General features: G+C 43.3%; 1 protein-coding gene across 21 annotated transcripts in view; it reads right to left on the bottom strand.

The window, feature by feature from the left end:
- DTNB (dystrobrevin beta) overlaps positions 1–16,998 on the bottom strand; it is a 146,330-nt gene that overhangs the window by 78,644 nt on the left and 50,688 nt on the right. For all 21 annotated transcript variants that reach the window (XM_045580622.1, XM_045580624.1, XM_045580628.1 and 18 more), the window contains exon 8: positions 14,022–14,188. In XM_045580622.1, the coding sequence (XP_045436578.1) occupies positions 14,022–14,188 (167 nt within the window). The remainder of the gene's footprint in view (positions 1–14,021; positions 14,189–16,998) is intronic.

The raw sequence follows: 16,998 nt of genomic DNA, 5'->3' as shown, positions 1-16,998 counted from the left end.
AATCAATGCCATCATAGTTACAGCTTTCGTACCTGGCTCCTGCCTCACTCCGCACCCTTCACCTCACACCAGCATGAATGACAAGTCCTCCTAGCTCTCGGCATCGTGGCCCCTGTCCTCCTGAGGGCTGCCTTCCCGGCCTGCTTCTCTGTCAAAGTTCTGCTCAGCTCTCAAGGCTGCTTGGGGTGCATCTTCCTCTGTGAAGACTTTCCTCGCTGCTCCACACGTCAGCGCCCACCTTTCCGAGCCCCCAAGGACCGTGGACGGATTTCCACTGGTGCACTTCCATGTTCTAGCGCACTCTTTCACGTACATGCCTACCTCTGTTAGACTGGTGCTCTGGAAGGGCAGGCTCTATGTTTTAGTCACTTGTGTATTTCTAGAACCTTCTCTGTAACAAAATATGTTATTTGAACAAATCATTTGCCTCGATGAATTTTCTAGTTTGAGTTTTTTCCTGAGCAAAACACATATGCTTTACTTTTTTGAGTTACGATACAAGGAGGAGACAATCAGAGGACATCAGAGAAGATCTAAATTCCCCTCTACAACTAAACACCACATCTGTAAGCCATGTATTAATTTCATGACTTTGTGCTCTATCTGGGAGCCACCTGGACCATTATTCATGCAGACTCTGAGATGGATTAGCATATAGACTGCTTTAGCCGCATCCTGAGTAATCACAGCCATGAAATCCCAGGTTCCACACATACATTTTACAATAAACATTAAAATAACTACATGACTGTTAAAATAAAAAATGGTTCCCTTTGCCCCACCTCATATTCTCCAGCAGGATGCTTGTGTGCTTTTGGAAATGCTGCTTCAAGGCAAGGTTTAAGAATAGATCCAATCTCAAGTCTCAAAAATATAGATAGAAAGGTAAAAATCAACACAACACAGTCAATTCTAAATTATTAGAATACTTCAAGAGAGGCCTGATATGTAGGTAAGGAAAAAAATTAGAAATAAATATATATAGGAATGAGAATATTACCTGTGGGCTAGCACCAAAACAAAAAAAGGTGTTACCCTGGAAACTTCAAAGATGCGCATCCAATTAGGTTGTCTAAACCTATACAGTATATATATATATATATATATAAAAGCCTGAGCGAACAAACCACCAGTCACTATGATGCACACTGACCACCAGGGGGCAGATGCTCAACATAGGAGCTGCCCCCTGGTGGTCAGTGCACTCCCACAGCCAACCTCCTGTGGCCAGCCAACCTCCCGGGGTCCCACCCCAAAGCCTGCCCCAATCAGCCCCAATCGCTGGCCAGGGAAAGGGGCCCCACCGGTGCATGAATTTGTGCACCAGGCCTCCAGTAGACAAATAAATGATTTCCTTACGAAGATCTCAAAGACGGGATTCTGATATAGACCTGAAGTGAATTTCACGGTGGAGTGCAGTTAAGAGGCTGAGAGTAATGAAGCCCGCTGCAAGGTTCGAAAACTGCTGCAATGGCAGGATGGAGGCATCGCCTCACCTGCTCCTTGGTCCCTAGTAGAACACCCGCACTTGGTAGCCAGTCACTGAATCTTTACGGCTCTGAAGGAGGGAGTGAGGCAGGAGGAAAACAGCCAGGCCGAGGGACTGGGGTCTCTCACACCTCCTTTGTGCTCCTCTGCCTCCTCCTCACTCAGACTCTAAAACTGATATAGGAAGAAGCCTTACCCTAGGAAACCAAACCTCCTCCAAACACTTTCAGGCAATGATTTTCAACTTTTGTGCATTCTCAATACCCTAATCTACTTCACCTAATTTCAAAACAAGGCCCACCATCTCTTAAATTTTTAGACTATATGTTTTTACAATTAAAAATATATCAGAGTGTATAAAACATACATGTACAGTTTTAAAAGTTATAAAACATATATTCATCTACCCACTATTCTTCCCGAGAAATAGAACATTCTAGTCAGTTTGGAGCCTCACTATGGGTCCTTACCTATCAGCCCACTCCCACCGCCGGCTCCTCTCCTGATAATCAGAGTCCTGGATTTTGTACTTATAGTTTCCTTCCTTGTATTCTTTTAGCAATGATGTGTAAATAATATGATTCATTTATTACATGTTTAAAACCTATATCGGCTTACATTTTTTCCTGCAACTTGATTCTTTCACTCAGAATTATGCTACAATTCATCCATACTGACATATGTAACTGTAATTCTTTTTTTTTCCAGCTTGATTGTACTTCATTACTTAATTACAGCCTAATTTATATATTCATTCTACTGCCAGTGGACATTTGGGTAGTTTCCACTTTCCCCCTGGTTCATAACGCTGCCATAAACTTTCTTGCCCGTGACTCCCGGTGGCCACATGTGAGACTTTCCTAACAGTGGGATTACTGGGTCATGAGTTATGCACATTCAGTTCCACGAGGCACTGCCAACTTGTGCGCACGAAGTGGCTGCAGCGACTTCCGCTCCCCTCCACTGCGGGAGAGACCTCCCGCCTCTCCACATTCTGGCCAACCCTGGTTCCTGTCAGACATTTTAATATTTGCCAATCTGGTGGGTGATAAACAGTATGTGGTTTCAATTTGTAATTCCTTGATCACTAAGAGACTGAGAAACTAATGGGCCATTTGTGTTTCTTCGTCTGAAATTCCTGACCCTGTCTCTGGCACCGCGCCTCGCTGGGCTGCCTCTCTCTCAGTGATCTGTGAGAGCTCTTTATGTCTACTGTGTGTTAATGCAATGAAAGTTATGACTTGTAAACAACTACTTTAAGGCTTGTTTTTCACTCTGTTTGTTCTTTATGAAGTCATCTTTTTTTATTATAATTTTTAAATAAATCTTTATTGTTCAGATTATTGCCATTGATAGCTCAGTTAATTTTCATTCGTTTTCAGGCTTAACTGATTTGAAATAATGGGGGAAGCCAGACTAAGCTTTGAACAAAGAAAAAGTATCCTAAAGAGTCACTAGACTTTTCTTTTTTTTATGGGGATAAAAGATAAAGTTTACAGTAAAAAACCATCAATAGTCAACAATCTGAGGGCGCACAAAATGATTCTTGATGTTGGCGATTCCATTACTTCGTGTTATCAGCAGTATCTGGACCAGAAGGGTCATCAGTTTGAAAACAGGCATTGACAAAAAAGGTATTCATTTCTGTAGATCCTTTTAAATTTTGAAAATGAACTGAATGTTAATGACTTTATAATCAAAGTGTGTATGCATTTTTGGGGGACACCCTAGATTTTGTACTTTTGTATTTTAAGAAATATTTCCCGCCCCCTAAGATTAGAAAGTCAGTGTTCCACACTGTCTTCTGAAGTTTTGTAGTTTTTATATTTCACATTTAAGTTTCAATCTACTTAGAAATGCTTTATTTTATAGATAGGAGGAAAGAGTCCAACTTTATCCCATATGGATAATCAATTGCCTCAAGATCATTAAATAACTATTCCATTATTTTCCAACTACATACTCTATTCCTATCCCTGTACTAGTGTCAGATAATTTAGTTTCATTTTTTCCCCCCCATTTTAATTTACTTTTGGGGGCAACCATAGTCTTTAGTTGACTGTCCCATTTCTTTCCCCCCTCTGAAATGAATGTTTATTAAGAAATTATTGTCAGGCCCTGGCCAATGTTGCTTCTTAGGGTTAGAGCATCAACTGGCGCACTGAAGCACTGTGGCCTCGATTCTCAGTCAAGGGCACGTACCTGGGTGGTTGGTTCAATCCCGCGCTTCATCAGGATGCATTTGAGAGGCAACCAATTGATGTCTCTCTCACATAGATGTTTCTCTCTCTCTCTCTCTCTCTCTCTCTCTCTCTCTCTCTCTCTCTCTCTCTGTATATATATATATATATATATATATATATATATATATATATATAAATCAATGGAAAAATATCCTTGGGTGGGGATTAACCAAAAAATAAAAATAAAAGGAATTAGTGTCAGGCACCCAGTAGGTGCTTTGCACACATACACATACATAGGCTCATTTAACCCTCCAATAGTCTCATAAATTCGATGTTAATGGTCTCAGTTTTTTGCGTGTAAAAACGGACAATCATATAAATAGGCCCATTTGACTCCTCTCGTGGTACAACAGGCCCTCAGCATGTAAAATTACTCAGAGCAAGAGCTCAGAGGCCAACTACACAGAAGTTGGAGAGACAGCCTGAGACAGTGAGGTATTCTTGCAAGGAGTCAGAAATAGACGAGCGACACCAGTACCACGATGGGAGTCATAACTGGGAAACTGGGCTGAGTTGGGTGTGGGGACACAGAGTTTCCAACTGAGGGGCAGACTCCAAGGTGGAGGGCGGGAGGTGACTCATGCTGTAACGGCGGCAGTGTGTTCCTGTGCCAGGGCTGAAACTTGTTTTCCTCGCATTACCGTGGGCCAGGCACTAAGACACTCTGAAATAGAAAGTTTGTTTGAGCTAAGATGACTGTATTTTCAATCAGCCTCGAGCCAGTTCCTTGCCAAGCACAGTCTTCAGCCCAGGGAACATGCTGGCAGGCCCTGACACTCGGGAGCACAACAGCCAAATGGAAAAAACTCGGGATCGGTGCCATTCCTGCCATGTTCACTTCAAATCACTCTCTCTGAGTGCATCTTCCTGAGCACCAAGCCGCCATCTGAGGGGATCGGGTAGAAACATAGGACTATGAAGTCCTCAGACAAGTCGGGAACCTCCTTGTACTATTTTAGTATGAACACTGACCACAATATTAATCAGCATCTGTAACTTAAAATCCTATAGCTCTAATCATACCTCAACTATGTTCATGTCATAGTCGGTGAGTACTTTAGTTGCATCTTATTTTAAGCCCAACAACATTTAGTCGTTATTTTTTTTATACAGGATGCTTAGTACTTAAACTTATTCACATTTACCAATTCCACTGTGTCTCATTTCTTCCTGTATCCCCTTTCTGCCTCATTAATTTCCCCCCCAAAGTACATCCTTTATTAGCTCCTTCAGCAATGCTCTATTGGTAGCAAACCCACTGAGACTTTTTCTGAAATTATATCTTTATTTTTCCTTTGCTCTTGAACAGATGAGCTAGGTACAGAATTCTAGGTTGATCTTTTTCGTTTTATTCTTCAAACGCTTTAATCATCTTTCACATTTTCCCTTTCCCTATATCTGTGTTCAATATTCTCTACCCCAGTTAATTCCTTCAGATCTATTTTCCATTCCATAATTTTTGCTGAAGCTGTCTCTAATTTGCTATTTAACCCCTCGACTGAGCTTAACCTTAGTATTTTTATTTCTAAAAGCTCAATTTGGTCCTTTCTTCATATTGGCTTGCTCCTTTTTAAAAAATGTCACTCTTTTAAACTTAATTCTATTCAATACTGCACTGGAGTTCTAGCCAGCATTAAGACCAAAAGAGGGAAAACGTATGATTAGTATTTAAAAGTACAAGGAGTGGGAAGGAGGAAACAAAGAAAGCTGTCATTATTTGCAGGTGACATAATTAGTATAGGAAATCCAAAAGAATATGAGTACAAATTACCAGAATTAATGAGCAAGTTACAAAAGATGACTCTCTAGTGGATTAAAATGCAGAAATAATTTGCATTTCTTATACCAGCAACAAACTGTTAAGAAACATATTTCAACAAACTGTTAAGATACATATTTCAAAGAAGATAGCATTTGCATGACTATACACATTTGCCTAAACTCACTGAATTACATACTTAAAGGGGGTGCATTTTATTGCATGTAAGTCACATCTAAGAAACTACAGAAGGAAGGCACCATTAGCAACAGCAACAACAATGTCAAGTACATAAGAATTAACCGAACCTATACGAGACCTTTCTGGTAAAAATTATAAAACCGTGCTGAAGCCCGGAGGCAGCAGCTGAGTCTCAGAGGCTGCACAGAAGTCGGAAAGGGGAAACAACAGCTTCAAAGGCATGGAAGTAAGAAGACGGGGTGAGACAAGCAACTGCAAATAGTTCCATATTGTCACAGTGCTGCCTGTGAGTGAGAGAGAAATGAAAACCCCAGACCAAAGGTGTAACTGTAAAAGCTCGCAGAACATTACTCCTCAGGAGTAAACGTCAGGGTGTTATACATCATCTCTGATTGAGAAGCTGCTTCTAGCACTCACGGAGAGGTAGTCTCTGGCTCATGTGAAGCAACAGTCTGCAAAGCAGGACGGAATGAGGGAGAAGTGTGACCAATAAATCCGTCAGGAGCTGGCAAACACAGGGTCTCATCAGCTACCAATGAAAGGAGCAGAGCCCAGGTGCACCATGAGTATGTTCATGGGCAGCCAGAGGCCCAGGAGAGGCTGGAGGCTGGGGAGAGCCTGAAGGCTGCAAAGGCAAGACCTGCAGCTCTCTGCCTGACCTGAAACGCAACAGGCAGCAGACATGTCTCCTGAGGGAACACAGGGCAGGAAGCTCCTTGCCTGGTGTAGACTGACCGCCGTCTGACCACCCCTGGGTACACAGGGATGCCAGTGCCTGTTGCAAATACTGCCACAGGTCAAGACAGACACAGAGCCGGTGGTCCATGTCACACATGATACAGGTACACCAGCCGGGAACCAAAGGCAGCCACCGTGATTACCAGCACTGCTCTGAAACGGGGTTTCCCCAACTTGCCTGAAGATAAAAAAAAAAATTCCTGCGGTGCTTGTTTAAAAAACAAAGCCAAACAGAGCAGCTTCTTTTGCCTCAGCCCAGACCTACAAGTTATACTTCCCAGGAGAAGAGGCCTGGTACTTGATGTATTTAAGAAGCTGCCCAGATGACTCTTCTCAGGCCATTTTTGGAAGCACTTCTCTAAAAGTTCCTGCCAATACAAAGAGGGTTTTTTTAAAAAGGAAAAAAAAAAAAAGATATAGCTGAAACCAGTTTGGCTCAGTGGACAGAGTGTCGGCTTGCAGACTGAAAGATCCCAGGTTCGATTCCGGCCAAGGGCATGTACCTTGGTTGCGGGCACATTCCCAGTAGGGGGTGTACAAGAGGCAGCTAATCGATGAATCTCTCTCCTTGATGTTTCTGGCTTTCTATCCCTCTCCCTTCCTCTCTGTAAAAACTCAATAAAATATTTTAAAATAAATAAATAAATAAAATAAAAAGGTACAAAGACTAGAAAATGACTAAGCTATCTCCTATAGAGGATGTAATTATCTACCTAAAACACCCCCCCCAAAAAAAAACAAACAAAAAAACAAAACACAGACTGAAAATGTATTAGAATAATGTATTGCAGAAAAAACAGTGAAATTTCCAGACAGAAATGTCCCTAAGACCACTGGATATAGGCGTCTCCACCTAGACGGAAAGCCTGGCTGGCATTTAAAATAGCAGAGATTTACTGGCACCCAGAGGGTCATCGCCAACCTGGAAGTGCGTGGAAGCACTCCGGGAGGGGGCACTACCGACAGGAAGAGAGCCCCGGAGAGAAGGCGGGAGCGGAGCATCTGCTGTATCGGAGGTAATCAAAAGGTTTAATGAATAAACAACACAGGAACGCTGCATAATTGGACATTTTGCAGTCACTAAGTGGAGATAAAATTTAATGAGTATACAATGCACATATGTTAAGTTTACCTAGAGAAACAGTTCTACCCTGAACCTGTACCTAAAGGTCTCACCAAGTTCTAGGTCACCAGGTAATCGTCGCTGAGGTATCCGAGTTAACACAGAAACAGACATGCAGCCCTCGCTGGTTTGGCTCAATGGATAGAGCGTCAGCTTGTGGACTGAAGGGTCCTGGGGTTCAATTCTGATCAAGGGCACAGGCTTGATCCCCAGTAGGGGGCGTGCAGGAGGCAGCAGATCAATGATGCTCTCTCATCATTGATGTTTCTCTCCCTCTCCCTTCTTCTTAATAAAAAAAAAAATTAATAAGAAAATGTATTTTTAAAAACAAAAGAAACATTAATAAAAAGAAACAAGCAGTTCCCAGTGCCATCTCACAGGGAGCCCCAGCCCTCCCACATGGGAGAGAATACACACGATCCATCCAGGGCGACTCTGGCGGCCACCTGCAGGCAGCGGAAAAGATCTGAAGCTGGAGAAAGGGCTGTGGCTAAGTGACAAATGCTGGAGGAAATGGCTCAGGGGAAGAGCTGCTTGGTTTGGGTGAAGCAGTCATATATTTCCCTGCGATGGAAAACTTCCTTGTCATCTCTCCGCTCTAAGAATAATCAGAGGACAGTTGGAAAAGATGCCTCACTGCTTCAGAAGCCACACACCACTGCTGTCTCTGGAAAGCATCCATCTTTTTAAGCAGCTGGGTCCGGTTCAAACGGTCTGCCTTCTAGCTCAGCACTCGTGCAGCTGTAAATGGGCTCAAGAATCAATAGTGCATCCAAATACCACCGACAAATGGGGCCAACGCTCAGATGCTAAAACGAGCAATATTTAAAACCTCCCCCTCAGCCGTTTGGCTCAGTGGTAGAGCGTCGGTCTGCGGACTGAAAGGTCCCAGGTTCGATTCCGGTCAAGGGCATGTACATTGGTTGCGGGCACATCCCCGGTAGGGGGTGTGCAGGAGGCAGCTGGTCGATGTTTCTCTCTCATCGACGTTTCTAGCTCTCTCTATCTCTCTCTCTCTCTCCCTTCCTCTCTGTAAAAAATCAATAAAATATATTAAAAAATAAACAAACAAACAAAAACCCTCCCCCTCAGCCTACTGACGAGGACGACGGGTGCTGTCGGGACACCTCTAGCCTGTTCCTCCGTCTCGCGGGTCACCCCGGAAGGTCCGTGGTTTCGGAGGGCGGGCCTGGGCCGGGGGACAGACAGGTTAGCGGTGGGCCGGCAGAGCCCTAGGCCACTGCTCCCCAGGCCGTCAGACCCCACTCCCAGGAGCAGGGAGAGGTGCCAGGGCTCTGCCCGCTCCCGGCAAAACCCTCTCCGAGCCACGCCTCGCAGCGGCAGCACGGTGACCTGCCCTGGAGACTGTCCGGGGCCAATTCGGGGAGGAGCGAGAGATAAAAACATCAACTAGGAGAGAGAATCACTGACTGGCTGATTGGCTGCCTCCTGCACACCACGCAACCCGGGCATGTGCCCTGACCGGGAAGCTAAGTGTGACCTTCTGGTTCATAGGTCGATGTTCAACCACAGAGCCATGCTGGACAGACACGTTGAAGATCTTGAGAGCAAAATTTTTCCCTGGATTATCTTAGAGGGCCCCAAACACAATCACATGCGTTGTTGTGAGAGAGAGACCCAGAGAACAGAAAGAGGAGGAAGAGGCAATGTGACCAACGAGGCAGAGCCTGGAGTGAGGTGGCCACAAGTCAGGGAATGCCAACAGCCACCAGGAGCTGGGCAAGGCCAAGGACGGTGTGAGGGATAATGTAACTGTCAACGTGCCCGGGCTGTGGGGTACCTAGATATCGGGTCAAACAGTATTCTGAATGTTCCTACAAGGGCGTTTCTGGTTGAGACTCAGATATAAATCGGTAGAATAAAGCAGGCTTCTCTCCCAAATATAGGTGGGCCTCTGTCCCATCAGTGTAAAGCCAGAATAGAACAAAACGGCTGGCCCTCCCCTGAGCAAGACAGATTCCCTCCTTCCTGCCTTCAAACTGGGCCACTGGCTTTTTCCTGCCTTCGGACTTAAGAGTGGACACATCGTCTCTTTCTGGGTCTCAAGCCTGCTGGTCTCGGGACCAAAACCACATGATCAGTTTTCCGGTCGAAGGCCTTCAGACTTGGCCTGGATCTACACCATCAGCTTCCCACCTCAGCCTGCAGATCTGGAGACTTATCAGCCTGCACAGTCACGGTGCCAATTCCTTATAATAAATAACTCTGTATTCATACATCTCCTCGTGGTTCTGTATCTCTGGAGATCACGGCTGCCCTAAGACATATTCAGGTGTCTTCAAACTATGGCCCGTGGGCCACATGCAGCCCGCAGAGGAGTCTGATCCGGCCCGCCAGGTTTTTTGGGCAGTGAGCGCAGCCGAGGTGTTACAGTAGGAATTAGTAGTTCATATAGTCCGGCCCTCCAGCTCTCTGAGGGACCGTGATCTGGCCCCCACTTTAAAAAGTTTGAGGACCCCTGGATTGGTTTCAAATGTGGGGCATCCAGAACTGTGAGAGGATAAATCTGCTTTAAGCCACCAAGTTTCTGGTAATTTCCATGGCAGTCCTAGAAAACGTGCACACCGGTGTTCACTGAACTCCTCTCCCTCAGCAACCCTTCCCCGGCTCCACCCGGGCTGCACTCCCCAGGCACATCGCAGAACATTCTACTGTCACACCATCGAAAAGCACAACTCTGGACATCCCACTCTCATACCAACGTCGAGCGTCCTCGTCCTCGCTGCCTCCGAGCACCCTGGCCTCCAGCCGCAGAGGGACAGATTCTCCCCTGAGCGCTACCTTTAACCCACCCCTGGACTCCTTCATTCTAAACAACCCACCTTCTTTGTATTTTAACTCATTTCCCTGTAGTTTACATTCCCACCAGCAGTGCAATAGGGTTCCTGTTTCTTCACATTCTTGTCAGCACTTGTCATTGTCAGTCTCTTTTTCCCCCCCTTTAATCCTCACCCAAGGACATTTTCATGTATTTTTAGAGAGGTATGTGCCCTGGCCAGAAATCAAATCCAAGGATTTTCGGTGAGAGGGATGGTCCTCTTCTCCACTTAGCCACAGTCGCCAGGAAAATGTCAGTTGTTGTTTTGTTGTTGTTGTTGTTTTGATTTTAGTCATCTTTGTGGGTGTGAATGTCACTGCATTGTGGTTTTGACCAGACATTTCCCTAATGACGACTTCTGTTGAGCATCTTCTCATGTGCTTATTGGCCATTTGTGCATCTTGTTTGGAAAATGTCTGTTTAGAACGTTTTCCCATTTTCCCTCCAGTTCATTTACTTTTTTGTGTGTGCGTGTGGTAAAAAATTCATGACATAAAATTGATCATCTTAACCGTTTTATTATTTATTTATTTTTATTGTTGTTAATGTTCACTCAAGGATATTTTTCCATTGACTTTTCTTTCTTTTTTTAAATTATATTTTATTTATTTATTTATTTATTTATTTATTTATTTAACAAAGAGGAAGGGAGAGGGATAGAGAGTTAGAAACATCAATGAGAGAGAAACATCGATTCAGCTGCCTCCTGAACACCTACTTAGGGCTGTGCCCGCAACCAAGGTACACGCCCTTGACCAGAATCGAACCTGGAACCTTTCAGCCTGAAGGCCGCACTCTATCCACTGAACCAAACCGGTTAGGGCTTTTTATTGATTTTTAGAGAGAGTGGAAGAGAGAGGGAAAGACACATTAATTGGTTGCCTCCTGCAGGAGTGCGGACCAGGGCCCCAGTAGGAGAGGAGCTGGCAAGCAAGGTACCTGCTCTTAACCAGAATTGAATCAAACCAGGGACCCTTTGGTCCACAGGCCGATGGTCTGTCCACTGAGCAATACCAGCTAGAGCTTATCCATTTTATTTTAATCCTCATCCAAAGATATGTTTTTTAAAAATTTGTTTTGGAGAGGGAGAGAGAGGCATCAAAGTGAGAGAAGCACTGATTGGCTGCCTCCTGCATGTGCCCACGTTAAGTTCATTCGCACTGTTATGAAACCCATCTCCTGAACTTTGTCATCTTGTAAATCTGAAACTTTACACCGATTAAAAAACAATTCTTCCTCTCCCCCTCGCCCCAGCTCCTGGTAACCACCATTCCACTGGGCCTCTGCCCATGTTTACATTGGGCTACTTGGTGTGTGGTGTTTTTTGCTCTTTTTGAGTTGTAAGGGTTCCTTATAATTCTGGACGCGTCCCTCATCAGATATGTGATTTGCAAATAGTTTCTCCTTTTCCATGGGTTGTCTTTTTACATTCATGACAGTAGCTTTTGATCATCAACATCTTTAATTTTGATGAAGTTCAATGTATCTGTTTTTCTGTTATTGCTTGTGCTTATAGTATCATGTCTAGGAAGGCGCTATACACTCCAAGGTGACAAAGATGTTCTGTCCTAAAACTCTTTTGGCAAAAAAAAAACAAAAACACACAAGTCAACAATCCTGACTGTTCCAGGTCCATAACACCACGATTTGTTCTGATTTCTTAAAGGAAATGGTTTAATATCACGAATGCCCAAGCAGCTACCGTGGACACTTATTAAAAAGAAGAAAAAATAATAACAGATTGTTCAATACATCCAAACACTTCCTTGTGTATAGTAGACTCGGAGAAAAGGAGGAGCAGCTTGTTCAAAGGTGAAGCCTGCCCTCTGCTGGGGGGAAAGGGGACATTTTCACAGCACCCGGAGTTCTAGAACTACCTCCAGGAGGCCATCGACCAGCAGCCTGTGCCCGTGCTCCTCACGTCACCAGTTCCTCTCTGTGTCTCTCGCTCTCTTTCTCTGCCACAGAGTGACCAAGGGGAATTCAGTCAAAGTTCTCTGGGTAAAGTGAAGACGGAGTAAGCAGAGTCGGCATGTGAGGCACCGGGTCAGAGAACGGGAACAGGTTTATTTCCAGCCTCTTTGTGTATCGAGAAGGGGTGAAGAGTCATGTCTGTTTTACCATAATTACCAGGAAGGAAGGAAGGGAAGTGGGATTAACTGGGTCTCCTTCTCTGTAGGACTCCACCAGGCTGCCCTCTGCCCTCCCTCCGTCTTCTCCGCTCCCTCCTCTCCCAATCAGAGGGGTGTGTTTAGAGAGGTAGTGACCACGGCTGGCTCGGCCCCTTGCCCTCCCGGGCTCCCTGGGAGCCACACCTCCCCACTCCCAGGGCCTCAGGGCTGAGGCTCTGCTCCCTGCTGGGAAGGCCCACACTGGGTGGGCGTATCCAACTCAGGGGCTACCAGTAAGTCCAATTGCTGCCTCACAATCAATTTAAAAAATTTTAAATAACTCTTCAGAAAAATATTAGCATTTACAATGTAACAAGGCTCAGAATAGGATATTCTATTTAATAAATTTTATGGTTAACTGTAACTGAAAAACTAATAAAAAAAATTTTTTTATCTCTAACACATCATCAGATGTAGGAAATAAAGTATAAACTTGGGTTGCAGTCTGTTCTTTTTTAAAAAACAACAAAACAAAAACACCACTAATCTCTGATATAAACTTACTTGCTTTTTCTTGGTTAAATTTTATGAAAGCTAACCAAAAAAACAAAACAAAAACAAAAAAACACACAAAAAAAACACCACACACACCACTTTTTTTGTTCCTTAATACTTAAAAGTCCAGTAGAATGACCAGGCTTAACAAGCCTGATCTTGAATTATACTAATAGCCAGGTGTCTCAGAAAATGTATATAGACTTTAACATCTGATAGTTCAATTTTGAAAATGAAATGTATTTTAATAAACTCTGCCTTTAAAATTATTCAAAGTGTGTGTATATACTTTTGAAAGACACCCTATATTTTTCTACCCTTTAACCAACCAACCAACCAACCAACAAATGAAAAAGGTAAAAACTCTGGGAATAAATTGAAAGGGAAGAAAATGTATTGGTACTAAGCTTGTTACGTGATTTATAAACACAACACAAATATCAGACATCAGCCTCTGCCTACATAGTGAATGTAAAGACTACTTTTGCAGTAAGGACACCAATGTGGTGGTTGTGAAATACAGTATTTTCCCAACCTTAGAGGAGCAAAATGTAACTCCTTTATATGGTGCAGCTTTCTTTGCAACATTTAAATTAAATTTGCCAAAAGGAAGAACTTTAAATCTTGTTGAAAGCTCATAGCATAAGGATTGAGAGGGATACCTTCTAGAATTTTAAAATAAGAAGAAACTCACTTTTTACTTTGGGATGGGGGCACTGTAACATTCCATCTTACTGACTTATTTCAAGTGTAATACCATCTCCATCTCCTAGAACTTTTAAAATTCTGCTTTTAAAAGTTAAAATACGACATATTTGCAAACCCAGTCCTGAATGTCAGTATTAAGATCTTATGACACCGAATCCTCATTTATAGGCATCTGACCGGAAACAGGCCCACGCGCTGCTACTGATGAGACAGACGAACGGTGGGGGCCCCAGACCGAAAATAAAGCAATTACCCAAGAGGAATGCTCCTTCATCTGGTGCTGGTTGCTGTGAGGACCGCTGGCATGGCCACGCCAAAAGCAGTTCTGGCAGAGCTGGTAGCTGTGGCACTGCTGGCATCGGTACCGGAAACCCATCATGCTCTCACAGTGGCAATAGGAGCACTCCACGGGGTGGAAGACTTGTGGAGGGCGGGAAGGCGGGGGCGGGAGAAGGGCAGAGGACGAGGAATGGGATAAAAGGGAGGAAAAAAAAAAATCATTTTCATTTGGGGAATAAAGTGAACACAGTAGAAAACCTCATCTAACATTTAAAAAAAAAAAAAAATTAGAACTGAAGACTCCAGGTTGTCTCCTAGTTCATTTAACCAGCCATTTACTAAAAAAAAAAAAAAAAAAAAAAGGGAAAGACATTAAATAAGAAAATAAAATTTTCAACCACCTTAGAAAACAGCCAATTTCTTTCTTTAAAATGAAACTCGGGTTTCTCAAGGGGAAGAGATCAACCGAAGGACTTGTGTGCATACATATGGGCCTAGCCAGTGGCCATGGACAACGGGGGTTGGGAGAGGGGCATATCTAGGGAGGGATTTGGGATGGGAATGGTGGAATAAGGACAATTATGTGAGACCATAATCAATAAAATAAAATTAAAATTAAAAAAAAAAAGGAAACTCGGGTTTCTCAAAATTTAGATAAATATAGAAGTGAGGAGGAAATCGGAACCTTCACTCCAAAGTTTCTTTTCCAGACCTCCTGGTGTTTGAAGATATATATCACTGCTGGTTGTATGCAGGTTTCTTCCTTCACTAACATCAAACCCGTGAGAGCCAGGGCACATACTATATGTCACTGTTACCTGCAAATGGTATTTCACACAGTACCTTGGACTGAAGACCTGCGAATGTTCGTCGAATTAAATACTACTACATAGTTGGACACAAACGGTGACTGGTAATAACGCTAGACATGTTAAAACAGCAGCAGCAAAGAACTAAAGTCCTCTAGATCAGTGGTCGGCAAACTCATTAGTCAACAGAGCCAAATATCAACAGTACAACGATTGAAATTTCTTTGGAGAGCCAAATTTTTTAAATTTAAACTTCTTCTAATGCCACTTCTTCAAAATAGACTCGCCCAGGCCGTGGTATTTTGTGGAAGAGCCACACTCAAGGGGCCAAAGAGCCACATGTGGCTTGTGAGCCTCAGTTTGACGACCACGGCTCTAGACCACTGAAGGGACAGTGATCGGAGGGAGGGAAGCTCAGTGATCTGCGGCTCTTCTCTCCACCTCATTGGGCGTCTCACCGGTGAAAACTGTCAGGTGGTGTTCAGGACACCTAGAGATTACTGGGTTCTCATAGCCTGAAAGTCCGGTTCACTGAGTGGGATGTGGACCCTGCACAGCTGTGTGTTCTAGATTGCTGGTCATACTTTTATTTATTTTTAATTAAACTTCTTGGGTGACACTGGTTAATAGGATCATAGAGGTTTCAAGTGTACATTTGTATGTTATAATATCACTATATTGATTGCACTATGAGCCACCACCCAAAGTCAAACCATCTTTTGCACACCATATAATAGGCCACTCCTAACCCCCACTATTTATATTTTTACTAATCAATGTTGGTAGCATATTCATTCCCTCTGGCAAATCAATTCTGAATGGAAGAAGTGAAAGTCAACGGGAAAGAGGGATACAGTATTCAAATCTTCATCTGAATGACTCTTTCTAGCACTGTATATCCAAAGCCAATCTTGTTTCAATTTTAAGAATTTTTAGTTCTGCTTCCAAAAATATATATTAACACATTGTGGATCAGTAGTTTTATTGCTGGTTTTACCCAGGGGCCATATAAGTTTCTATTAAACAAATACAAAAAATTTTACATAAATGTTAAAGGCACGCTTTAAAGTTAAATTCCCATTGCATTTTGAAGTTATTTATTACATGTTCTTACAAGCTAATACCTTTTTATAGAATTCTCATGATTGGCCACAAGCCTTAGAACAGAAAACACGAGAATTCTTAATGATCCGTCTGCAATGTGTTAACTAGGGTACCAAGGGTCAAAAATTAAATAAATTGAGCACTAGGTAAAAAAACACAATATAATAAGATCACTAAAGACCAGCCTAGCCGGTTTGTTCAGTGGATAAAGCGCTGGCCTGTAGACTGCAAGATCCCAGGTTCAATCCCGGTCAAGGGCCCCCGCCCTGGTTGTGAGCTCGGTCTGCAGTAGAGGGTGTGCAGGAGGCAATCAATGATTCTCTCTCATCATTGATGTTTCTTTCTCTTTCTCACTCTCCCTTCTCTGAAATCAATAAAAATATATTTAAAAAATAAAAATGAATAATTTTTTTTAAAAGATCACTAAAGACCGAAAGAAAAGCACAATACAAATGAGCGATACAAAGGACAAACTTCCTCTAAAAAATTCAAGCTTTGGACATCAAATAATTTCTGAGGAATCATGAAAATGCTGGGTCGGTGTTCCAAACTAAAGCTACACAACGTAGCAGAGTTCTGTCAGACAACACCCTCCCAAATCAATCTAGAGCTAACGTCAGTGCAGTCAGCACAAGCACAGCCAATGCTCATAATCCCATAGGCTTTGGGGTCAATATTAAAGGACATATGTACATCATATCAAATTAGCAGATATATTCCGATAATTCTGATTGAACATGTATGTCTATGTGATTTTCCCTCCCGTACAAACCAGTCGAGAGCCAGCCATTGCTTAGTCAGTGGACTAGGTCAGTGGTCGGCAAACTCATTAGTCAACAGAGCCAAATATCAACAGTACAACGACTGAAATTTATTTGGAGCTGAAAACCCACTTCTGCACATGAGTCACGAAGTTTCAATCGCACTGTACGTGCATGCCCACACATGGTATTTTGTGGAAGAGCCACACTCAAGGGACCGAAGAGCCACATGTGGCTTGCGAGCAACAGTTTGTCGATCACTGGACTAGGTGACCAG

This window comes from Pipistrellus kuhlii, unplaced genomic scaffold (assembly GCF_014108245.1).
Source record: "Pipistrellus kuhlii isolate mPipKuh1 unplaced genomic scaffold, mPipKuh1.p scaffold_m20_p_13, whole genome shotgun sequence".
Lineage (NCBI taxonomy): Eukaryota > Metazoa > Chordata > Mammalia > Chiroptera > Vespertilionidae > Pipistrellus > Pipistrellus kuhlii.
The sequence above is the reverse complement of the archived record's forward strand: the minus strand, read 5'-3'. Positions and strand labels throughout refer to the sequence as shown.